Source organism: Chanodichthys erythropterus, chromosome 10, assembly GCF_024489055.1.
Source record: "Chanodichthys erythropterus isolate Z2021 chromosome 10, ASM2448905v1, whole genome shotgun sequence".
In the NCBI taxonomy this organism is placed as follows: Eukaryota; Metazoa; Chordata; class Actinopteri; order Cypriniformes; family Xenocyprididae; genus Chanodichthys; species Chanodichthys erythropterus.
In genome coordinates this window covers 4460012-4486144 of record NC_090230.1, presented here as the reverse complement: position 1 = coordinate 4486144, position 26133 = coordinate 4460012, and the positions used below count along the sequence as shown (strand labels likewise).

Sequence of the window (26133 nt, the reverse complement as noted above, 5' to 3'; positions counted from 1 at the left end):
ATATCTTCTTTAGGTCTCAAACTTCAAAATTCCTTTTCTAAATTTGAAGCTGTGAATGAACAAACTCTACCAATTGGGTCAGTGACATTCAAGAATGTCCATGATAAATAGACAAATAAATAAATAAATAAAACTCAACAAAAAAAAAGTTCTATTAGTGTTCAGGTTTGGTGTAAATTTGTGTGTGAAATCTGCCTATGAACGTTTTCACAAACAAGTCATGATCCATCAACCATGGCAACCATGAATAGTGTGGTGACAACTGGAGATTCAGTGACAGCTTGGAGAATCGGATACCGGGGCAGAAAGGGATGGCTGTGAGGAGGACTCACACAGAGCTTGGTTTTAGACCCAAGCAATGTAAAAATGACTACGAATAGCCAGTGTATATGTGGCAAAGTCTGCAAGAATGATCATGGCTTGAAGATCCACTAAGCAAGAATGAAGTGTTTGGCAGGAGGAGGAGCAGCACAATGCACAGGTGTTCAACTTGGTGAGATGCAGGAGGAGCCAGGTCCGGAGTCACCCCACAGATCCTGGAACCTCCATGTGTTGCAAACAAATGCCCCCAACATTAAGTTCAGCAGAAGGTGGATCAAATGGCCAGTAACTAGTATGACTTCACTGTGGGAACAGTTTGATGAAGATGTCAACCAGATTTTGGAGGCAACGGTTAAGGGTGAGGCTGATGGAAAAGTGCAAACCATGAGACAACAATCATTGTCAGCATGGGAGCAGAAAGGTTAGGAGAAGAGGAGGGAAAAAGTATGAGAACATCTTACCCTAAAAACTATAGAGTGGTGAGGATTCATAACACCAGGCAGGATTTCATAGCACTGAAGTCCCAGTACAAGGAAGCAGGAGAGAGTGAGCACATTGGCTTAGCTCAGCTGATGGGTTTCCTGCAAAAGAAGATCAGGGTCCTCCACCGAGCAGAGTGGCATCAGAGGCACCACCGTGAAAGGGCCCGGAGATGTGCTGCTTTTATAGGCAACCCCTTTAAGTTCACCAAGGAGTTGCTGGGGCAGAAGTGCAGTGGAAAGCTGGTCTGTTCACAGGAAGAAATTAATCAATATTTGAGTAATACATATAGTGATCCTAAGAGAGAACAAGATTTGGGGCAGTGTGACATCTTGATAGACCCTCCTGAACCCGACACACAGTTTGACTTGTCAGAGCTGCAGTTGAAGCAAGTCATTGAGGTTGTTTGCAAGGCAAGGGTAGGTTCTGCACCTGGACCAAGTAACAAGTAACACCTCATACAAAGTGTACAAGAACTGCCCTAAGCTCCTTTTTCATCTGTGTAAGATTCTGTGAGTCATCAGGAGAAGGAGGAAAATCTCAGAGCAATCCCAGAGCAGTTTTCCTTCTTTGGATCCCAAAGGAGGAAAACTCAACCCAGATAGACCAGTTCTGCATAATCTCCCTGCTGAGCATAGAAGCAAAGATCTTCTTCAGCACTGTTTGTGTACCTATTTGGCAGAGAACACCTACATAGATACAGCAGTACAGAAAGGTGAAATTTCAGGTACTTCAGGCTGCTTGGAGCACACCGGTATACTGACACAGCTCATTAGGGAGGCCAGAGAAAACAAGGGCAAATTAGAAGTTTTGTGGCTAGAGCTGGCAAATGCTTATGGCTGAATTCCACATAAGCTGGTGCAACACACACTAAGTACCTCATTAATCATCAATATCTTCAGGAGTAATGACATCAAGCCGGCACAAGGTTGAGATCGGGATTATTACAGGATGTACTATTTCTGTGACACTGTCCCATCCGGGTCTTTACGGATGACCTTACAGTTACCACAGAATCAGTCCCAGGATGTCGGTGGATTCTACAAGGCCTACAGAAGCTGGAGGACTGGGCCCATATGCATTTCAAACCAGCCAATTCAACGTCATTGGTACTGAAGAAAGGGAAGTTTGAAGAAAAATTCAGATTTCACATTGCAGGTACAGCCATCCCAACTATATCTGAAAAGCCAGTCAAAAGCCTAGGAAAGGTGTTTGATAGTTCTTTGATGGACACAAGATCTATCCAGGCCACATGCATAGAGTTAGAGTGCTGGCTGAAATCTATAGACAAGTCTGCTATGGAAGTTCAAACCCTGGTTGTACCAGCACAGCATTCTCTCTAGGATCCCTTGCTGATTTCAACAGTTGAGATCTTGGAGAGGAAAGTCAGCAACTACCTCAGGAGATGGTTGGTGCTGCTGAAGAGCCTGAGCAGCATCGCACTTTTTGGACATCACAAGAACTACCCTTCAAAACCTTAGGAGGAATTTAAAGTAATGAGAACTAGAGAAGTGGTACGGTAACACTTTAGTATAGGGAACACAAACTATTAACTATTAAGACTTTTCTCTCAATAAACAACTAATTTACTGCTTATTAATAGTTAGTAAGGTAGTTGTTTAGTTTAGGTACTTGGTAGGATTAAGAATGTAGAATATGGTCATGCAGAATAAGGGGCCGTTCACATATCATGTCTTTTGCACACTCAAATTCGTTATTTCAAACGTAGGCGCTCATAATGGAAGCGACGCGGTTGTGACGCGCATCCGGTGCGTTTTCCAGGCACATCAAGATGAAAAATTCTCAACTTTTCAGAATGCAGCAAGCACAACGCAGGTCATGTGACAAGAACCAATTGATCAGCTTCGGCCTTTCCATAACAAAACATCGAAAACTCAGCCGAACAGCTGATCACAGCTGTAAAGCAGTGGTTCTCAAACATTTTAGAGTGGAGTACCCCCTGAAGAAGCTACCATCCTTCTGTGTACCCCCTCTCTTCCACTTAGACTGCAGTCACACCTTTTCCATTAAGGGACAATATTTGCCCCCTAAATTGATTTTCCAGTGCGTATTTTTACCTTTATGAATAACTTTATAAAATAAATACTGTTTTATTTTATACTTCTGTGGATGCAGTCATTTTTGACTGCAAAAATTATGTTATTTGATTAAATATAATGGATTTACAGCATTTTGCCAGTTAGAAATACATTTTAAGGTATGGTAGAATTAAATGAAATACTCAGTATTTTGTTCGCGTACCCCCTTTTGTAACCTCACGTACGCCAGAGGCCACGGGAGCGCAAGCACTTTGGAAAGAAGGAAAAAGTGGTGCGGCTGCGCTTTCCACACGTTTTTAGATGTAATATGTGAGCGGTCCCTAAGGCATTAATATGTGCTTAATAAGCACTAATAAATAGGCAATATTCCAGTAATATGCATGCTAATAAGAAACTAGTTAAAAGACCCTTAAATAAAGTGTTACAGTGGTACGATACAGGGAATCAAGAGATCCCAAAGTAGTAACTGCAGGGATCCAAGTGAGGACTGGCAGGAAATGGAGGGTAGAAGAGGCTGTTCAGTAGGCAGAGGCAAGGCTGCAGCACAGTGGACTGGTGGGAGTGGTTACACAAGGCAGAGCGGGGCTGGGATCCTTTCTGGCGGCACAGATAAAAACAGTAGAGGAAAGGAAAGGAACTGCCTTGTTCTGGAGGAAGTGAAAGCAACTGTGGTGGAGATTAGATCCTGCAGAGCAGTGGGAATGAAACAAGGAGCATGGACAAGATGGGAGAATGAGATAGAGAGGAAAGTCACATGGACAGAGCTTTGGAAGGATGAGCCACACTGCATAAAATTTTTCATCCAATCAGTGTACGATGTTTAGCCAAGTCCATCAAATCTGCACCTATAGGGGAAAATAGAGTCACCAGCATGCCTACTGTGCTCTAAGTGAGGAACCCTGGAGCATATCTTAAGTTGCCGACCAAATGCACTTGGAGAAGGACGGAACCGATGGAGGCATGATCTAGTCCTGAAGACCATCAAGAAGCCATCAGCACAGGAGATGAAAGGGAAAAGAGGTCCTGACCCTCCAAGTATAGAATTGATTTTGTCAGAGCTGGGGAGAAGCCTAAATGTACTAAAAAGTAATCAGCAAGCATTATGGCCTCTGCAAGGGACTGGCAGTTGTCAGTGGACCTGAAAAGGCAGCTGAAGTTCCCTAGCCATATCACAGTTACAACTCTGTGACCACACATTGCCCTAGTGTCAGAATCCACTAAACAAGTTGTGCTGCTGGAAATGACAGTCCCATGGGAAGATCGCTTGGAAAAGGCCTTTGAGAGGAAGCTTTCCAAGTATGCAGGACTGGTCATTGACTGAAAGCAGGCAGGATGGAGAGCAGGTGTATCCCAATGGAGGTTGGATGTAGGGGAATTGCAGCACATTCCTTAGCCAGAGCCTACAGAGAGCTGGGCATAGAGGGACTGAGCAAGAGGGCAGCTATACGCAGTACCAATGAAGCAACAGAGAGGGCTTCAAGGTGGCTATGGCTCAAAGGGGAGAGCCATGGATTGCTAAGTAGCTAGCCAGCTGTACACAAGCTGGGGTCTGATCAGCCCCAGCTGGGTCACCTGGAGGAGGGTGTATGATTTTGTAAGACCTGAAACACCCGATAATTCCAGGAATATCACTGAGGATGTGTCCAGCGTCATCAGAAGATGTAGGAGTACAACCATTCATATGCATACTGGAGGGTGGAAACACAAGAAGTTTCACATTTTAGAACTTTCCATAGTTCAAGTTGGGTGAACTCTGACCTGCGAATTCATATCATGTGAAGAAGTGTGACCAATAGAAGATCAATAAGTCACGGTGGAACCTCTTGGCTGAATTAAAAGAACGCGTGTGATGTCATATCACAAACATTGCAGTATACGTAAAAATTTTTCAAAGTGTGATCGCGATTTAAAAGGGGATTTAAAGGGGTCATGAACTGAGAAATCAAAATTCCCTTGATCTTTTGACACATAATAGGTCATTGAACTATAAAAGCATCCTGTAAGTTTTAGAACTCAAAACTTTATTGTTAGTATAAAAACAGCTTATATTGAAGCCAGTCTGTTAAAAAGACTTCTGGTTCTGGAAAAAGTTCTGGAATGTGCCGCTTTATGATCTAATAGTGTGGATAATCACCACCTCCACAGAAGAAGATCAAGTCCTGCTTCTACATCACTGCCTGTTTAGCCCCTCCCACTGATTCTTGCATAGTAGGTAAACAACAAGAGAGGCAAACGCAGGTCTATGCAGAAACCAAATGATAAAGATGGCTCAGAAGACAACAGGATGCTATGCAGTGCCAAGTTGTGGAAAACAGTCTTTGCATTGTCTTCCTTTTGATGTCAACATTAGGAAAGAGTAGATGAATTTTATTTTTAATGAAGTTCCAGACCGCGTCAGTAAGAACTTGGTCCTTTGTTCACTTCATTTTACCAAGGATTCTTTTACAAACAAGGCACAGTTGAACGAAGAATTTTCAGCAAGATTGAAACTAAAAGATGATGCTGTGCCGACTACATTGGATCTGACAGTAATGTCGAACCACACAAGTGTGAGTAATCCTTTTCATTACATGGTCACTATTGTTTTGTCTGTTATTACAAATCGCCTGGAGTATTTATGTGTTTTAAAATTGTGATTATATTATATACAGAAAGCGATCAAAGAACGCTCCATTTATAATGGCTGAAGCTGTCGATCACACAGCACGAGTTTATCTGGACTCTCACCAAAACTTCTGTTATAAATCTCCAACTGTATTTACATTGTGTTTGCACTGTTAATAATGATAGAAGCATTTGTGAGAATGCAGAAGCCAAGTTCCAATGACATGATCACTGCCATCACACGATCATCAGACTGTCTGTCATTGGCTACAATGCTCATCGCCGCAAGCTTTTATGCTACATTAGCTTTTTATGCTAAATATAGTGCTATAATCAACACTTTTGCATACGGAAATCTCTGAGGTAGGATATACCTAACCAGGGAGGAACACTACAGTACAAAGATAGGGCAAGGCAGAGCCACCCAGGGAAAGACACAGGTTTATCATCAGGGAAACCGTACCGTGGACGAAACACTTATGGGATTACACGCAGGGAATCACCTCCGCCACGTCTGACTGCTGCAGGATGCAGGAGGAACTCCACAGGGTTCACCATCTGAGGAGCAGAAAAGTACTAGTATTTCCTCGTCAGAGGGAAATGGCACAGCAAGCGAGAATCTGTGGCTATCTAGCTAGCATGTCACCTTCCTTCGAGAGGCTCTGGGAGGATGGGAAGGTTCTCTCAGTAGCCTGTGCAGCCACAGGGGGACGCCCTCTGTGTCGAGCAGGTTGGGGGCCAGCCCACGGCAGAACGGTGGCAACATCACGCCGGGCAAGATGTGTTTTATGGCCTGCACTGCAGAGAACTGCTGGGCAAAGTCCTTGACAGTGTCGTCGAAGGGGCTGGCCTGGAAAATGGGGGCATCGAGAAAGCGAACTTTGTTGGCATCCTTCTTTTCGCCCAGGTCCAACCAGAGATGGTGCTCCTGGACCACAGGGTGGACATCGTCTGACCCAGGGCACGCACCGTGACTTTCATCACCCGGAGGGCGAGGTCAGTTCTTGCCTGCAGATGGCCATGGCATGCAGGGAGGAGGCCGCCTGACCAGTAGCAGAGTAAGCTTTAGCAGCCAGAGCGGCCATCGTCTTACTTGCCTTGAACGGGAGGTGTGGACGATTCTGCCAGTTGGCAGCAGATTGTGGGCACAAGTGCATTGCAATCACATGCTCCACCTGTGGAATGTCCACATTAACCCTTTTTGGCCACACCATCAGGGTAGTCAGAGTGGATTAGGCAGAAGAACGGTTTCTGGCAGTAAAAGGTGCCTTCCACATCTTCTGAACCTCCTCATGCACCTCCGGAAAGAATGGCACTGGAGCAGCACATGGCTGAGAACCACGCCCCACACCCAGAAACCAGTCATCCAACCGTGAGCGCTCAGGACAAGGTGGACGGGTGCATGGGCCGGGCAAGCATGGGTGTCAACTCTGAATCCCATTCAGACTGAACGACCACCCCGGAGGGCGGAAGATCCTCTCCAGAGTCCAAAAGCCCACTCTCTGATGCAGCGATCAACATCAGATCCTCATCCGAGCACCGAATGTGAAGCAGGGAACCTCCAAAGAGGGTCCCGTGGCAGCGGCCGGCAACTCGATGGCACATGGCGTGCAAGAGGAGTAGGAGGTTCGTGGGGGTGGGCCCAACGAAGCAGCTCCCACTGTAACTCAGATCTCCCAGAGTGCTAACTAGACCAGCGGCTTTGGAAGCTGCAGGCGGCTGGGTAGCAACAGAGGAGACTTGCGATCGCAACTCCAACATGGACATGCCTTTGCAGGGCATATACCATCCACAAGCGCTGACTCAGCATGCTGTTTGCCCAGGCATGAGACAATGATTGTGGCCGTCAGATGAGGTCAGGAAACAATCAAGCAATTAAAATTGCTGTTTTGCTCTTGTAGATTTCTGCAAGGCAGAAATCAAGTGATCATAGGCTTGTTGAAGGCAAGAGAGAAATGATCAACACAATGGTTTGGATCCGAAGCAAAAGTATGAATGGAAGTGAGTATGCCGGTCCTACTTATACCTGGATGTGCCGGGTGGGTGTGGCCTGGCATGTAAATCTCACTGGCCAATTCCCATTGGCTCATTTTGTACCACTTGGAGGTGATAGGGCTCCCAAGCGATTACGACCCATTACGTCAGTATCGGCATAACGTCGAACATGACTGACTGAATGGGAACTTTTAATTTTGATCCATTTGGTCAAGGAGCATAAAAAAAAAAAAATAGTAAAATGTAACTTAAAGACCATTCAGAAAACCAAATCAAGTTCCGCCCTACATTATTTTTTCTTGTTGAATGTCCCCTTTCAATCATAAATAGACCACATTACAGAAGTGAAATGGGTTCTGCACTCTGACTGGTTAACCTTTATTTTAGGCCCTGCTCAACTAATATGATGGTAAAAAGATGGTAAGGAAGGTTTAGAGTTATTGTTAATATTTTAATGTGGACACAGCTGCAGCACAACACTCATCTTCTACTGTCCATTCTCATTAATTTCTCTTTGTTGTCTTTCTAGAGGTCTTTTATCACTTTCTGTACCCATGTGTTTCTTTCTGTACATCTCCATTCATCTTTCTCTCTTTTATTCTGCTTCATATAAAGTGATAATTGGTTGTGTGACCTTTTGTATCTGTGTTCGTCCTTCTACTAGGAAACTGCAGACTATCACAGATTTATGTTCCAGTCAGTGTGTGTGTGTGTGTGTGTGTGAATATTGGAAGTATATGATTCTGCATTCCATTATTCCCAAATCATTTCAAAACCTCTACTAATAAGAAGCCAATGCTTTGGATACAAGCAACTATTGTTTTGTTTTTGTTTGTTTTTTGCAAGAAGCTAAAATCGCTTAAAGCAGCTTTAAATGAATATTCCAGTTTTAATACAACAATCTCAAAATCAACAAATCATGTACTATATTTTGTGCTTACAATATTTAAAATAAGGGTCACATTTATTAACATTAGTTAATGCATTAACAGACAAAGAGCAATATATTTGCAGCATTTATTAACCTTTGTTAATAATAGTTAATAAAAATATTCTTTCACACTTTAGTTTAGGATCCAGTTCTCACTATGAACTAACTATAAACTACGACTTTTGCCTCAATAAACTACTAATTAATTACTGCTTATTAATAGTTAGTAAGGTGGTTAAGGTTAGGTATTGGGTAGGATTAAGGGATGTAGAATAGGCATTAATATGTGATTTATAGGTAATACAAAAAAGCCAATATCCTAGTGCATGGTAATAAGCAACTAGTTAATAGAGAGAATTGGACCCTAAACTAAAGTGTTACCAAACATTCATGTTCATGTTAGTTCACAGTTCATTAACTACTGTTAACAGATACAACATTTGACCTTAGAAATGTGCCAGTAAATGTTGAATTTAACATTAACTAAGATTAAGAAATGTAGAAGTATTGTTCATTGTTAGCTCATGTTAACTATTGTTAACTAGTAAAACCTTATTGTAAAGTGTTACCATTTAATTTACTATTAATAAGTTGGTTTCAGAACACATGCATGAAATTGATCATGTTGATAAACTTAATATTCAAAATTTTGGTTACACTTTATTTTACATTGCCGTAGTTACATTGTAATTACTCAAATAAGTACAGAGTACTATTAATTAACTACATGTACTTACTATAGTGTTACAGTTAGGGTTAGTTACTTGTAATTATGCATAATTTACTGTTAGCACTATAGTAAGTACATGTAGTAAGTAACATGTAACTACGGCACTGTAAAATAAAGTGTTACCAAAATTTTTAACAACAATTAATCTTTAAGTCTTCCTCAGTTAACATAATAGTATCACACTTACAAGTTTGAGCCCACATCCTTTCAGTTACCACATTTTTAACCACTAAACCACATCACCCTACTTCACTCCTCACTTTCAGAGTTAGTCACCATCTCTTTTCAAACCTGTTAAACCAAACTAAATCAGTTAAAGACACAAAAAGACTGAATTATGAAAACACAAAACACACAGTGAGCAAAAACTAGTAGTCACGCAGACAGGTGTGTGAGGTTAACACACTGAGAGCATGAGTGATTTAAACCACAGCAAACATTGACTGACGTCAACCCAAACACACGATTAGGTACCTGATGTAAAAATCAAAATACAAACTTCTCTTCCTTGAAGGCAAAAACAAAAGAAAAGGAGGGAAAAACCCAAAGCATAACAGTTACTGCATCATCCTCAACACACGTCTACTTCTCAATGACAAAATAAAACCAGATTAAGCAAACAAGTGACATAATTAAAAAAAGAAAGAAAGAAAATGAAAGAGCAACAGATTATAAGGGGCTTTGTTTGATCAACTTTAAGGTCTAATTGACGATAATGATTATGATATATTAGGTGGCCTTAACTACCATGTACTTAGATCAAAAAATAAGTACAGTGTACTTATTGGGTTGATATTGAATTGCAAAACACTTTTGCTGCTATTGAGGAGGGATATGGGTATGGTTAGGTTCAAGTTTGGTGGTATGGGTAGGTTTAAGGGTGGGTTAAGATGTAAGGGATGGGTCAACAGTGTAATTATAAATGTAATTACAGAAATTAATTCCAGATGTTATTACATGCAGGTGTTTTTAAAATATAAGTACAATGTAAAAACATGCATGTACACAATAAGTGCATTGTTTCAAATGATTAATTTAAATGTAAGTACATAGTAGTTAAGGCCACTTAATATAAAGTGGGACCATGATACTCATGATAAAACTTGTCCTTGTCACATTTCACCTCAAAAACAAAACTAATATGAACTGATTTATATTTTGCAGTAAAAAATAAAATAATATTATGCAATAAGAAGATTAAGTCTTTTAGGACCATGAGGTTATTTTATGACAATTAGGCTGTCAGGATTATGCTTTGGTTATGTTTATTTTCATTGTGTTTTGGTTTGGTTCTGTTTTGTTGCTGTTTCCTGTCATATTAAATTGACCTAGGGTGCATCTCAATCAGCTCCCTAGTTCAGTAGTCAGGGCACTGATCAGGGAAATTGGTCATTATAAGGGCTGTTTCAATCACAAAATCCTTCCAGTGCACTGAAACATTTACTCCCTAAAAATCCCTCACTGCAAAAACCAGGGAGCATCGATGCTAACTATGCTACCTTACGTCACATTTCTGAAGCACGAAACATAAAATGCAAGAGCCAACTCAATAAATACAATGACACGTGACAGAAGATGTGAAATAACAAACCATTTTTTTTTAAATATAAAGAAACACAAACATAAACACATCACTAGGCAGGTAGTGAACATATCTAGTTAACATTTATAATTAAAATTCAGCTGAAATATAAGGATATGTAACAGAACAATGTGCTTAAAAAGTAATATAAAAAAGATATAGGTCCTGCCTGTTGTTGATTAATACCAATGGTGACGTTCTACAACGTTGATGTCGTACATAGTCATGCCGCCGGAAATTGAGTAATCATTGTGTAGTATTGTAAACCAGGGTCCTTACCAATGCCCAGATTCGTGTACTCGATATACTGATTCACAAGCTCAGGAGCTAGGGAGCTGTGCCAATTTGTTTCCATAGTTACGTATTAGTTTCACCTGTGTTTCATTTAGCTCCCTTTGTTTGCCCTGTGTATATATAGCCCTTAGTTCCCTTGGTTCTTTGTCTGGTATTGCCTTGAATTTTTAAGTACGAGCTGTTACGCTATCATGTGTTGCTCCTGTGCTTCCTGGATTGTGTCATTTATTTGGTTTAAAAAACTGCTGCTAATCCCTTATTCTGTTCATCATTGCTTTGAACGTGACACAAGCACATTTCCCCCAAATTCTCATTACCACAATATGCACAATTTTATTTTTTTTACTTTTTTTTTTTAATTTTTCTTCAGGTTCTTTGCTATAGTAAAGAATTAAAATAGTCCTTTTAATAGTCCTAAAACTACTTTAATGGTCCTATAATCAACATTCCTTAGTGTGTAATGATGCTGTTTGAGCACTGTAGTCTTGAGTTTTCTTCCGGGAACAAACACGTCACAATATTCCTCATTTAAAGGAACACGCCACTATTTTTGAAAATAGGCTCATTTTCCAACTCCCCTAAAGTTAAACAGTTGAGTTTTACCGTTTTCGAATCCATTCGGCGATTTCCTTGTCCGGCGGTAGCACTTTTAGCTTCAGCTTAGCATAGTTCATTGAATCTGATTAGACCGTTAGCATCGCGCTTAAAAATGACCAAAGAGTTTCGATATTTTTCCTATTTAAAACTTGCGATTTTCTAGGCCGATATGGCTAGGGACTATACTCTCAATCTGGCGTAATAATCAAGGAACTTTGCTGCCGTACCATGGATGCAGCAGGCGCAATGATATTATGCAGCGCCTGAAGATAGGTTAACTTCTGTCAACATAACCAACGTGACCACAGCCCTTTATAACGAACGCACATAACCATAATCGCACACAGGTAAATCCAGCCACTACCCAATTTGCCGGCTGCAACTCTGCAACTACACAAACTTAGTGCCGGTCACGTTGGAAGTTACCTAGCTGGGGACTATTTTCAGGTGCCGGGTAATATCACTGCGCCTGCTGCACCCATGGTACGGCAGCAAAGTTCCTTGATTATTACGCCGGAATGAGATTATAGTCATAATGAGATTATAGTGAGATTAGAATGAGATTATAGTTCCTAGACATATTGGCTTAGAAAATCGCAACTTTTCATTTTCCGTCGGTCTTAGTACACGATGTAACTACAGAAGAGTCAAGTTTTAAATAGGAAAAATATCGAAACTCTTTGGTCATTTTTGAGCGAAATACTGAGATTGTAAAGCAACGCTTTTGAAGAGTGTGCTCTGGTACATAAGAACGTGCCTATCAATAATGAATAAAATGAGAAGTAGTCCTCAGATGCCATTTATAGCAAAAAAAATCTAGCATTAATTTGATCTCAAACTAATTCATTTAAAGAAGTTATTACTCTAACATCTGCGTGACATCATTCACCAATGTTGAATTGGTGATTCGGGTTCGAGAAACAGTCATGATTAGCTAGCTGATTTGTTCAACAATGCATTGTACTATGGCAGTGAAGCTCAAGTTACGCTGTTGTACTGGGAAAAATGGAGATGCAACAATGTCAAATATGTGAAAACTAATATTTGTTGAACATTTAAGCATGATTGAAAACCTATTCTAGTAGAGCCCAAAAACAAAATCAAAATTTTGTAAAAGGAGATAACATGGGCCGTTTAAGTAAAATACAATGTTTTTATTTTTACTTTGGGGTGAAATATGACCTGGACAATGTTTTTTGATACATTTGGTAAGATATATCATGGAAACAAACTTTATTTTGGCCAGATGATGAATAAACATGCAGAACACTTAAGTATCACTGACACACGGCATCACTTTTACATCATTAATTAGATATTCCCACGCACACATATGCAAGACAATACCTTTTCTGTTTATAGGTGAGCATTGCTTCAGAAATAGGGAACTGGTGGGAGAGATTCGCTCCAGCCAGATACTGTGAGACGCGCCCGGCCACATCAATATTATCTGTGGACATTTTCAAACATCAGATGCATTAAGGACCAGCATCAAATCAGACAATAAAGGCATCAAATCATATGTGAAGAGCCCATATAAGCATCCACTCTAACCTGAAGTGGGAGCTTCTAACCTCCCGAAAATGTCCCGCCATCCTGCGTCCATGAAGATGTTACTGAACTTACTGTCAAATGTAGAGATGTACTTGGCCAGTGGATGACAACCTGATCAAAAACAAAGTACATTTAGCTCACATCGAAGAAATACCACATATTAAAAGGATTGTCTTTCACATCAGACCAAAGTCCAAAATAAACACTCGCTAAGCGCCCAATACGACAACAAACTGGCTTTGGTCCATAAATAATACCACCAGCTGGGTGAAAACTCTATTATGAACATAATACTGGGTTTAATTGAACTGTGTGAATCCTCCCATTAAGCCGCCTAAACTGAAATATGAAAAATCTGTCATAAAATCTGTCACGTTTTTCTGACACATAGAGTTTTACTGAAATAAGCACATATAAAAATACATATCTTTAATATATTATAAAATATATAAAAATGTGATTTAAAACAAATACACTATTGTGTATTTATAATAATTATGATTTTTTTTTATGTTTTTGAAAGAAGTCTCTTCTGCTCACCAAGGCTACATTTATTTGATCAAACATAAAAGAGTAATACTGTGAAATATTATTATAATTTAAAATAGCTGTTTTCTATGTGAATATATAGTAAAATGTAATTTACTCCTGTGATCAAAGCTGAATTTTCAGCATCATTATTCCAGTCTTCAGTGTCACATGATCCATGAGAAATCATTCTAATATGATGATTTGCTGCTAAATTATTATCAATTATTATTGGTGCTCAAATATTAATAAGGGTTCTTATTATCAATGCTAAAAACAGTAGCTGCAAAATATTTCTGTGGAAACTGTGATACATTCTTTGATTAATAGACATTTCAAAAGAGTTTGAAATAGAAATTATTTGTAATATTATCAATTCTTTACTGTCACTTTTGATAAATTTAATGTGTCCTTGCTGAATAATTGATTTTAATTAATTTGGAACTGTATCACGGTTTGCACCAAAAATATATGGCAAAAATTTTAAACATCATCAACAATAATAATAATCTGAAATGTTTCTAGAGCATCAAATCAGCATATTAGAATGATTTCCAAAGGATCATGTGACACTGCTGAAAACTTAGCTTTGATCACAGGAATAAATGACAAATTAACATAGAAAACAGTTATTTTGAATTGTAATAATATTTCACAGTATTGTTTTACTGTATTTTTGATCAAATAAATGAAGCCTTGCTGAGCAGAAGAGACTTTTATCAAAACCTCTAAACTACTGACAGTAGTGTTTATATTTTTTAGAGTTAATGCTTCAGAAGCTTTATTCTGCTTACCGACAGGAATGACCAGGAAACGAATGTAGCTCAACCAATCGGGCGTCTTGTTGGCGAGCTGCTCCACAAAGCAGCGAAGGACCGTGCTGAGGTAACTCTGATCGCCCGCCACTGCTACTTTAATGGTTGGTGGTGTTTGTGCATTACAGTTGCAGCTGACACAATGAGATTTACAAAATAACAAAAGACAAAAAGAATCATACTCAAGTTCTCACAAAAAAAAATTAAGAACTTATAAAGCTAGAGTTTACTCTTGTATTGTGAGTGGACAGTGAGGAATTTGAGTGGCCTTACAATCGTTGAATCCTGGTGACGATGGTGTTGAAGGCCGCCTGAACATCTGCGGGGGAAACGGTGGACACAATAGGCTGCTTGTGCTCCTGAAGAATCTCATTCAAATACTGCCACAGAAACGCAGTTCATGGTTCAGAAAGCAGAGGGAAATTGGGAGGATGGCAAAAAAGACAGTGTGAATGAAAGCAAGTAATGAGGACTGCTATGTACATAATGACTATTCCTGCTGTACACATCAGCTTCAGGGAAGGACAAATATCCAAATAAATCCAAACAGACAAGACAAGTGATAAAAACACTTTGTGTCCCCAGGTTAATGCATCAGCCCTGTTACCATCATAACCATCTCTTATTAATATAATGTACGAGTCAATAAATCAAACAGTGAACTCTGGGACAAGTAAATCAAGGACAAGTCTCCTCTTTTCACTTTTTAAGAATGTAAAGTTGATGAAAAATGAAAGAAAAAAAATCAAATTGGCTCTAAACACATGTACAAAATTATTCAACCCCCAAAAGTCAAATTTTGTGCAGAATCTTTTATTCTTTATAACCTCCAATAAACACTGCCTGTAAGTGCTTGAAAAAGCTTCAGATCACTGATAGTCTTTGGTTTCCATGTTACCACTGCTTTCTACATATTCCACTAAATATTTTCAATTAGATTTCAATCTTAAAACTGTACATCCCTGAACCGAGCTTAAGTAGATTTGGATGTATACTTTGGGACGGCTGTCCTGCAGGAAAGTCCATTGATCATCAAGCTTCAGTCTCTGCACCGAAGGCATCACCATCTTTGCCGAAATGGCTTGATAGTTCAAAGAATTCATGATGTCCTTCATACAGTTAAGATTTCTACTTTCTGCAACAGCAAAGAACCCCCATAACAAAACGTCTCGGTTACGTATGTAACCCTCGTTCCCTGAAGGAGGGAACGGAGACGTACGTCAGTAGTGACCGACGAATTGGGATATCGCTTAGAGAGCCCTATCATCTTCGTGTAAACTAAAACAAGCCAATGGAATTGGCGTGCGATATTTGCATAATGCGCACCGCCCCCGACAGGTGTATATAAATAGGAAGCGGATGCAATCGCACTCTGTTTTTCGCTGAGGAGACAACTGGTGTCCGCACTACAGCGAGGGTACAGAAACTGTGGCGACGGGACGTACGTCTCCGTTCCCTCCTTCAGGGAACGAGGGTTACATACGTAACCGAGACGTTCCCTTTCAGTCGGTCACGTTCGACGTACGTCAGTAGTGACCGACGAATTGGGATCCCAACTAAAGCGCCACAGTTACGAAACCCCTTCCAGTGCCCAGCGCAAGCTCAGCCGCCCATAGCACCGGCTGGCGGTGAAGGGGGCGAGCTTACACCGAGAGAGTCTACTGCTGTCTAACCACTACCCACTAAGTAAACTAGACACACTGGGGAAGCGAACCCGTAAGGGACGCTGCGGAGACCACTACCTACCCAATGGGGGAGGGGTTTACGTGGGAAATACACACATGGACTGGCCCGGGGGGCAGTACGCATATGGAGTCCCTGGGATGGCTCCACCTAGTAGGGGGAGACTCATCTGACAGGTGACAGCAGAGCTGGCTCTGCTAAGGGAAAGACACGGACTCGGCCCGTAGGGAGTTTTAAACCGTGGAAAATACACATATGGGACCACTCACGTAGAGGGGTCACGACATATGGGCCCCAGCCAACAGACAGCGTCAGCGACGGATGTAGGCCTGGCATCAGACACTCCGCAATGTCCGAGCCGAAGGGGGAGGCGGAGGAACTCGACAGGGTTCGCCAAGCGGGGAACACGACTGGAGTGAAAGTATGCACGTATCCGGCCAGTGGCGGGAATGGCATTGCAAGCCGACACTTAGAGTGGGTACAACACATCTACCGACTAGTGGATGCAAGTACACGTGAGGATACCGGCTCTACACGTAGGCTATAAAACCTAGTGAACGTGTTTGGTGTCGCCCAGCCCGCAGCTCTACAGATATCTGTCAGCGAGGCGCCATGAGCCAGCGCCCAGGAAGAGGCCACCCCTCTGGTGGAGTGGGCTCTCAACCCGGGCGGGCAAGGGACGCGGGTGCCACAGGGTGCCCCGTCTCTGAGTCAGGAGGTCCTTCCTCAGAGGAATAGGCCAGGGAGGTGCTGTCGCGAGGAGAATGAGGTCTGAGAACCAGGTCCGAGTGGGCCAGTACGGAGCCACTAACAGAACCTGCTCCCCATCCTCCCTGACCTTGCACATAAGTTGTGCGAGAAGGCTCACTGGGGAAAACGCATGTTTGCGCAGACCCGGGGGCCAGCTGAGTGCCAGGGCATCCGTGCCGAGCGTGCCGCCGGTCAGGGAATAAAACCACTGGCAGAGGGCAGTTTCCGGGGAGGCAAACAGGACTACCTGGGCCTCGCCGAAACGCTGCCAAATCAGCTGGACCGCCTGGGGGTGGAGCCGCCACTCGCCCGCAAGTAGATGCTGCCGTGACAGCTCGTCGGCTGCACGGTTGAGCACACCTGAGACACGAGTGGGCCGAAGGGACCTCAGATCCTTCTGACTCCACAACAAGAGATGGCGGGCGAGTTGTGACATGCGACGGAAGCGTAGACCACCTTGACGGTTGGTGTATGCAACGGCCGCAGTGCTTTGTGAGCGGACTAGAACGTGCTTGCCTGACAACAGCTTCTTGAAGCGGGCCAGCGCAAGACGAGCCGCTAGCAACTCGAGGCAATTGGTATGCCAGTGCAGCTGAGGCCCCGTCCAAAGACCTGTCACTGCATGCCCGTTGTACGTGGCCCCCCATCGCACAATTTACTATTTTGTTCCCTCGATTTACTAATTTGTGCGCACGATTTACTAATTCTTTCCCTCGATTTACTAATTCGTGCGTGCGATTTACTATTTCGTTCCCTCGATTTACTAATTCGTTCCCTCGATTTACTAATTTGTGCGTACGATTTACTATTTCGTTCCCTCGATTTACTAATTTGTGCGTACGATTTACTAATTAGTTCTCTCGATTTACTAATGTGCGCACGATTTACTAATTAGTTCTCTCGATTTACTAATGTGCGCACGATTTACTAATTAGTTCTCTCGATTTACTAATTTGTGCATACGATTTACTAATTCGTTCTCTCGATTTACTAATTTGTGCGCACGATTTACTAATTCGTTCCCTCGATTTACTAATTTGTGCGTACGATTTACTAATTCGTTCTCTCGATTTACTAATTTGTGCGCACGATTTACTAATTCGTTCCCTCGATTTACTAATTCGTTCTCTCGATTTACTAATTTGTGCGCATGTGCATGATTTATAAATCGAGGGAACGAAATAGTAAATCGTGCGCACATTTTAGTAAACCGAGGGAATGAATTAGTAAATCGTGTGCACGATACAGCCTACTATTTTGTTCCTGCGTGTCATGTCTGGGGTTCCGTACTTTTGGAATAAGGCTGTAACATAACAAAATGTGGAAAAAGTAAAGTGCTGTGAATACTTTTTGGATTACAAAAACATATTCGGAACATAATGTACCAAATTTAGTAAGGTTCACACTTAAAACCAAGAAACAAATATATGCCAACAGGGTAAGAAAAATAAACTTAACTCAAGATATATTCTCTGAAAACAAGTCATATCTCATTACACAATTCTCAAGTAAATGTATCTTGTTTTAAGGATGACTGGTATTTTTATTGGAAAACACGTTATATATACACATCTACACAGCATATATAAAAAAATTCCAGGGTAGAAAACACTCACCTGCCCCTGCCAGTCTGTAGTGTTAATAAGGATAATGTTCTCTGGCAGATGTTCGTCAGAGTTCAGGATCTGATTGAGCTGATCGTACACTGATTTCCTTGGGACCTGCGACAAGAAGGCCGTCATGTCAGAAAAAGAGCACAAATCTGTCATCCAGTATTTCCTTGTTCTTCTACTGCCAGGCACAAACACTTACACAAACCTGTGTGATGAGTCTGGAGTCTGGCGAGGTTTCACTCTCGATGCTGCTGGTGCGGTCGCTCTGAGCTTTAGAGTTCTGTCTGTCCTTCATGGACGTGCTCTGCGGACGCCGCTGCAGCTTGCTGTCTGTTTTACTGGCCACCCAACAAGGAGAAAGACCTATTACAACTGCTGGAATGAGAACAGCCAACACATCCCTAACACACCTACAAGTTAATAAACCTCAGATTTAATAGAGTTCCTGAAAGACTAAAGGACTTAAGCACTCCATGCTGGAAAACCAATCTAAAGGCAGTAGGTGTGTCTTAGGCTGTGTTCACACTTGTAGTTCAGTTCTCTTGGTTCTTTTAGTCCGGACCAACAAAGAAAATGATATATTTAGTCCTGGTTTGCTTAGCATTCACACTGTCATTTATAACACCAAACCTAGAAAAAACTTTCGACTAGCTTTTATTATGTATATTTAGCAACTAGTGGTGGGCATAGATTAATTTTTTTAATCTAGATTAATATCACTGTAATCTTGGAATTAATCTAGATTAAAATGGCTCATTTGAATTCTGCCGAAGACATTCAGAATATGTATACCCAAATAATGACTAAAAGTAATCCGCCATTTTGTCCGACAAAGCAGTAAGGAGTTAGCAGATTAACCTCGGTGGAGTTAAACTTAAAAAATTGTGTATATTGACATCTTTCCGCGTTTGAAACAACATTCATTCTCATGTTCATTCATGTTTATTTGATGCTATAAATGGACTCGTAGTAAGAGATGATTGGTTTACGAGCCTCTTGAGCTGAGGCGCTACAGCAATCTGTCACGACCATGGTCACAACACATTAAAGGGCCACAAAAAGTTTTTTATTGTTTGAATTTCTTAAAAAAAAAAAATACACAGTTTTAAAGCTGGGACTTTGTTAAATTTCATAAATAACCTGCTCTGTCTTGTCTGTCGACGTGTTGTCAGTATCCTCTTTGCTCCGTGATGCATTTATCACTGTGTGAGTCGTGACAGCGCCAGTGCTTGTCGGACAAAGCAACAGTAACTAAGGGGGGCGGGTCTTTGCGAAGGGTCAATTCGGCTAGGTATACATCTGCCTTAAAATATCAAGGTGAAAGTCATAACTTGCGTAGTAAAGACCCAGCTCCCAACCCAACTTTGAGAATAGATTAACAGTGATATTTTCCTTATCGCCCGATAAGAGTCCACGTTAACGCAGCACGTTAACGGCCCACCACTATTAGCAACGGAACTTACTGAACATCCAAAACAATGCCATGGGCTGGACTAAATGTGTTTGTAGTATGTGCGTACATATGATGGTGTTTTTACCAGCTGAGAATTCGTAAAGAGCTTTCAAAATGTGTTAAAACAGCATATGAATTCCTCCATTACACACACAAACGAAGATCTGCTGCAAATTTCTGACGCCAGTACTAAATTGTAAAGGGGCAACATTACAACTATGATGACAAGGACCATGTATGCACTTTTTGTGTAATTTTCCTTTTTAGGGTCGCATCTTGTGACATCACGCCCTGTTTCTGGTTTGTTTAGATGTCTTTGACCCATGTTTGCTTCATATTTCTGTTAAACAACACCAAACTAGTTTAGTGCGCACCAGGGTTCTGATGGCAGTCTTCACACTTATTCAAATGAATTGCACCAACAGAGCAATCGCACCAGAGTTCGTTTCGGATCTGCCAAGTGTGAACACACACTTCGAACATGGTACCTGGTTTCTAGATGCTCCAAACTGGTATAGGTGACATAAATGTAAAATGTTTAACTCATAGATGAAGGACATTTGCTGCTTCCAGTTGTCATTTCAGTCTGAACAAAAATCAGTAGCTCTATAATACAGTAGATCGTGCATCACAATTTGGCATCTACTGCCTCCCGAGGCGCCACAGAAAGAAGCTAAAAAGAGGCGAATTAGTGATGCGCTGCTGCGTTCAACATTCACTAAAGTGTCTGTGCGCCCATCGCTCGGGGACTGAGTCTTAATGAGCTCATTAGCCAATGCAAACACACACATATGCCGTCTAGCAGAGGCCTGTGAGAACAATCGGCTAGAAAACGACATGGAAAACAGACGACTTGATGTTGTGATGGACCACAAGAGAAATATAACAGATGGGTGTTTCTTTAACTGAGCACTTTCGGTCCCATGAACCTCTTAAAATAAACTCTCTTAAAACGTACTTTTCACATTCCGTTTTTCTTTTTTTTAAGTCAGCATGAAATGACAATTCAACCTATTTTCTAAATGTATGTCATTGAGCTTGTTGTGAATGATTTATCCATGTAATTGTTTTATTTTTTAAAAAAATTGGCACAACTCCACCCTTCGGTGAAACAACAGACTTTTCTCTGGTGATGTATGCAGGACATATCCAATCATCTTGTTTGCTTAAACCCCGCCCCCTTCTTACAATCGACTGAGAGCTTGCATTCAGCTGATCTGCTTCCATCCAATCAAAAACCGATGGATGAACCAAGTCCCCACTCCACATGTTTTTCTTTTTCAATAGTCCATTTGAAGTGTTGCCAACTATTTTCAAAGGAAAGTAGCTAAAGCCTGCTCAAAAAGTCACCAAATGTCACTAGCTGATGTAATGCACCGACTTTTCATGTTTTTTTGCCTCACATACTGCAATTTTCTCAATAACTTTACATATTTTCTGTCAGAATGATGGAACGAGTATGATATAGTGATTGACTACGTGTTAACCAGCAAGTCGCTAGATTTGTCACTGGTCGCTTTTTTTAAAAACGTCGTTACAGGGGTCTGAAAAGTCACTAATCTAGTTTCGTAGATGCTAAACTGGCAACACTGTCTACAATTTCTCTACTAACAATGTCACTTTTATCTGGGCAAAAATGTTGGTTGGGTAATTTGTGGAAAAAATTGTGGATATAAAATAATATAAATGAATTAATATTGAGAAATGTTGAAAATCTGTTAATTTTGCAATTGTGCAAACTGTCAGATGGTTTAATCTATGGCTTCTGAAGAGATATGATTGATTTAATTTAGGTTTTTATTCATATATAAAACATTGATCTGCACACATGCATAGAGCACATCAAATATGGTAAAGAGAAGCATAAAAACAAACATCATTTGTATTTTAAAGATGAATGAAAGTCTTATGGGTTTGAAACTACATGAAGGTGAGTGAATAATGACTGAATTTTCATTTTTGGGTGAAATGTCCCTTAAATACACATGAATTAACCCCAGGCACAAAAAATTGCCTGTAGTTTAAGAAACATCCAAATGCGGGTACATCCGGAGGAACTATTATTTAATTCAACAGTAAAAACTAGCGCCTACATGACTGTTTTTACAGAGTTTGACGGAGAGGATGTGATAGAAAACAGATGGAAAAGGAAAACAGGAAGGCAAGAATAGAAGGTCGCATGTGTTACCTAGGCGACATGAGAGTCTGCGACTCAGTCTTGCAGAGTTTGCCCACCGTTCCTGCTAATTTCTCCGTGCTCACGTCCCAGCTCATGGTGGCATCACATGTTGCCACGCCGCTGCCCGCCTCGTCCTCCACGAGCTCCTGCGTGGAGAGATAAACATCAGGCGGCGAACATGTATCACTCTCATCAAGGGCTCGTACGGCTGTGAAAATTGTCATGTTGCCGTGGCAACGGCCACTTAGCCACAAAACAGAATTGCGGTGTGGAGGTGTCGATGTGTCTGAAAGAGAGTGTGTGTTTGTGTGTGACTGTCACACACTAGACACTGCTAGAACTGATTAAGTGTGTGACACAGACTATAGCCTTGAATTATTAGCAGTCAGTGCGCAAAAACAGAAAAACAGCACAGCCCTTATGAAAGAAGGATGGAGCATTTCTTTTACTAATCATACAATGGAAAAATGCAACTAGCGATTGCTTGTGCAAAACTTGCCTCCACAATGGTAGGGTGTTCTGAGTGGTTGCTAGGTGGTTGCTTACTGGCCCAGATAAAAATTTCCACCCCCAAGTCTGGAAGGTAGGAATGACTGAATTTTCTGGGTAAAAATAGTGCTGGACGAGTTTAATACTTAGCAGGGTTGTTGACTACAACTATCTGGTAACACTTTACAATAAGGTTTCATTAGGTAACATTAGTTAACTACTTTAGTTAACATGAACTAAGAAGGAACAATACTTCTACAGCATTTATTAATCTTAGTTAATTTCAACATTTACTAGTACATTATTAAAATCAAAAGTTTTATTTGTTAATATTGGTTAATGCATTGTGAACTAACATGAACAAACAATGAACGACAGTAGTAACAAAGATTAATTAATACTCTAAAAATGTATTGTTCATTGCCACATGGCTACAAGTGTGATATTGCTCACATATATATTTAACTTTTTCAAATCACTTAAGGGGAAAATATATTATATAAATCTATTACATTATGTGCATAAATTATATATATTATTTATTATTAGAAAATGGCTGAAACTACCACTGCTGTGTGCCTAAAATGCTGTACATTGAATGTATAGAAATACAGAAATTGTTACTGACTGCGGCTGCAGGGTCCACCACTGTAGGGTCATCTGGATATCGTCCACCCACTGCTCTGTTCTTATCCACTGTTAACAGATCACCACTCTGCACACACACACACACACACACACACACACACACACAGAAAATATAGCACAATAGTGAGCACAGGGTTTAGCTGCTTGAGTTCTGCATGTATTTTCTCATTTCCATTTCCTCTATACCCTTGAAAAAATAAGCACACTTTAGCATTCTTTTAAAGTGTTCTTAATACAGAAAAAAATTACTTAAAAAATATATACTTAAGTGTGAACTGAATGCAACTGATAGAAATTAAAACTGCAATATGTATGTCATGTATTTAAATATATTTGTAATTACACATTTGTAATGACATTGCAGTTTAGTGCATTTAAAATATATTAACTTTAAACGTAATATTGAATACAAGACACAAAAGTTACAATACTAATCAAGTACTTCACATGTGCTTTAGTATGTTAGTCAATAAATCAAAATAAGTGTACTTCTTTAAAGCACAACAAAAGATTAAAAAACGTCATGAAAATGTACTGCACTCAAGTCAAGTGGCCTTTTATTTAATTAGTTATCTGTATATTATCTGCAAGACGAGTTTTTTATTTATTTATATTTATATTTATATATATATATATATATATATATATATATATATATATATATATATATCTATATATTTTTTTTTTTTTAATATATATATATATATATATACACTTATACTGTAATAATATATAGATTATACTGCAAGTGCATTTTCAATACAATTAAGTGCACTTCATTTTCACAAGAGTAGGGATTGCAAAATATTATTCAATGAAGAGTTGCAAGCAACTAACCAACCAGCTCTGAGATGAAGCACAACACCACAAACTTAGATTTGATGGTAAGAGGTGGTCACTCCTGAACTCTTTAGGTTCAGGTTCCGTTTCCATGGTAATAGCGACTTAAACACTTTTTTTATGAGTTGGAATTCAGAATTTTTGTGGCTTCTACAGAATATATCATCACTTGGATTATGTGTCTGTATTTAAAATTTTACACATCATAGAAAAAAAGTAAAAAAATGAAAGGGATTACAATGTTTTCTAACAAAGGCAACATACATTTTCTACATATTTTGTCAAAATTGAGTTATAGGGCCCTATTTTAACGATCTAAACGCAAAGTGTAAAGTGCACGGCGCAGGTGCACTCAGGGCGTGTCCAAATCCACTTTTGCTATTTTAACGACGGAAAAACGGTCCGTGTGCCGGGGCGCATTTTTGAAATGGGTTGTCCCTATTCTCTTAATGAGTAATGGGCGTAATGTTCAATAAACCAATCAGAGTGTCATCTCCCATTCCCTTTAAGAGCGAGATGCACTCGCACCATGGCGGATTGCTATTTACATGGTGGAATTTGTTGGCGATGAGTCAGTTAATATATATATGTGTGTATTGGCACGATTGTTCAATTAATTAGCCAATTTCATTCATCATTATAAGTAGTAATAGGCTGAATTGAAAATAGGTAGCCTAATTCTAATACAAGCAATGACTATTCATCATTACATTTTTATATTTATGTAGCCTACACAATAATATTCTTTTACACTGTAATCCTTTTGTTTTTAATATTTGGCATGTTTGTGTGATGCGCATTGTGTGTAATAAGCAAAGTCAACGCTTTTCAACAAAAAAATATTGCGCCATTGACTATAGACTTTAGACCAGGTTTGAGTTGGTCTATGGCGCAGTCTATTTTCAGCTCCTTAAAATAGCAATGCGCCGGCAATGCACCTGAACACACCTCTTTCTTAGACCAGCACGCCCATGGGCGCACTAACTGGTGCAAATGCTTTACTAATTTAAGGACGTGGCGCTGAACGGGAAAATGGCGCCGGACGCAAACTAGCAAACACACTTGCGCTGTGCCTTGCGTCGCATTGCGCCGGGTGTATTATAGGGCCCACAGAATGGATCTATTAGACTATGATCTGTCCATTAACAGATGGATTTGGCATGACTTTGTTCAGATTTAGAAAAAAAAAAAAGTGAAAATTTGTATAAAATCAACCAAAAGCCATTTTTCTCAGTTTCATAGTTGGAGTGTACTGTGTTTTGCCTTTGTTGGGCAGAATAATAGGATAATTCAAATGTGTGTCAGACGTACAGTGGAGGGCGGCTCTCTCGGCTGGCTCTTCTGACTGTGCAAACTGCCGATCTCCGTCTGTGAGCTGGAGTGAGACATTCCCTCAAAGAATGGCCTTGAATTGAAAACATACACAGGTTTAGAATATAAAAACACTCTAAGAGCCAAAAGTTGGGTTTCATTGTCAGTGATACAGTATCCGTTCAGTTTTCCCAAGTGTTCTTTAAGAGGACTGGAAGTCAGTCATTTTCAATAAGAGTCAATGAGACAGTTTGGCAATGTTGGCATCATTCATCTCACTTTCTCATTTTTAGCAACAAAAAACACTCCTTGTCAACATGTTAAAATTGCAATGCGTCCTAAGAGCCAGTTTTGAAGGCTACAAATTAGAAATAGGAACAGCCACTACAACCAACAACACAGTGTGAGCCGAAGGAAAAATGTGAATGTGAAAATAACTGTGGAAATATGGAAATTGCTCTAAGCCAGCTAATCAGATGCAATTTTGAAAATCTCCTGCCATTTTTGTGTGTAATATGCATCAAATTAGCACTATGACCAAAGACTTGACATATCCAAAGACGGTACACTTATATTATTATGAATGGGAGAAAGCGCAGCACATAATATGGTGGAATAAGTAAAAGAGCCAGTCGCTGATTGGTAAAGTCATCGAGTCACTGCAGCTGCCGCTCTG

The 26133-nt window shown here is 40.4% G+C and overlaps 1 protein-coding gene across 2 annotated transcripts in view; it reads right to left on the bottom strand.

Annotated features, from left to right (window-relative positions):
* Positions 1-26133, bottom strand: part of si:ch211-126j24.1 (phosphofurin acidic cluster sorting protein 2) — an 86910-nt gene that overhangs the window by 10133 nt on the left and 50644 nt on the right. Inside the window, exons 10-18 of one of the 2 annotated variants that reach the window (XM_067398513.1) lie at positions 25458-25551; positions 23287-23373; positions 22179-22315; positions 18737-18875; positions 18541-18645; positions 14765-14871; positions 14471-14625; positions 13149-13259; positions 12942-13044 (exon numbers count right to left, since the gene is read on the bottom strand). In XM_067398513.1, the coding sequence (XP_067254614.1) occupies positions 12942-13044; positions 13149-13259; positions 14471-14625; positions 14765-14871; positions 18541-18645; positions 18737-18875; positions 22179-22315; positions 23287-23373; positions 25458-25551 (1038 nt within the window). The remainder of the gene's footprint in view (positions 1-12941; positions 13045-13148; positions 13260-14470; positions 14626-14764; positions 14872-18540; positions 18646-18736; positions 18876-22178; positions 22316-23286; positions 23374-25457; positions 25552-26133) is intronic. The other variant, XM_067398515.1, reaches the window with a different exon arrangement.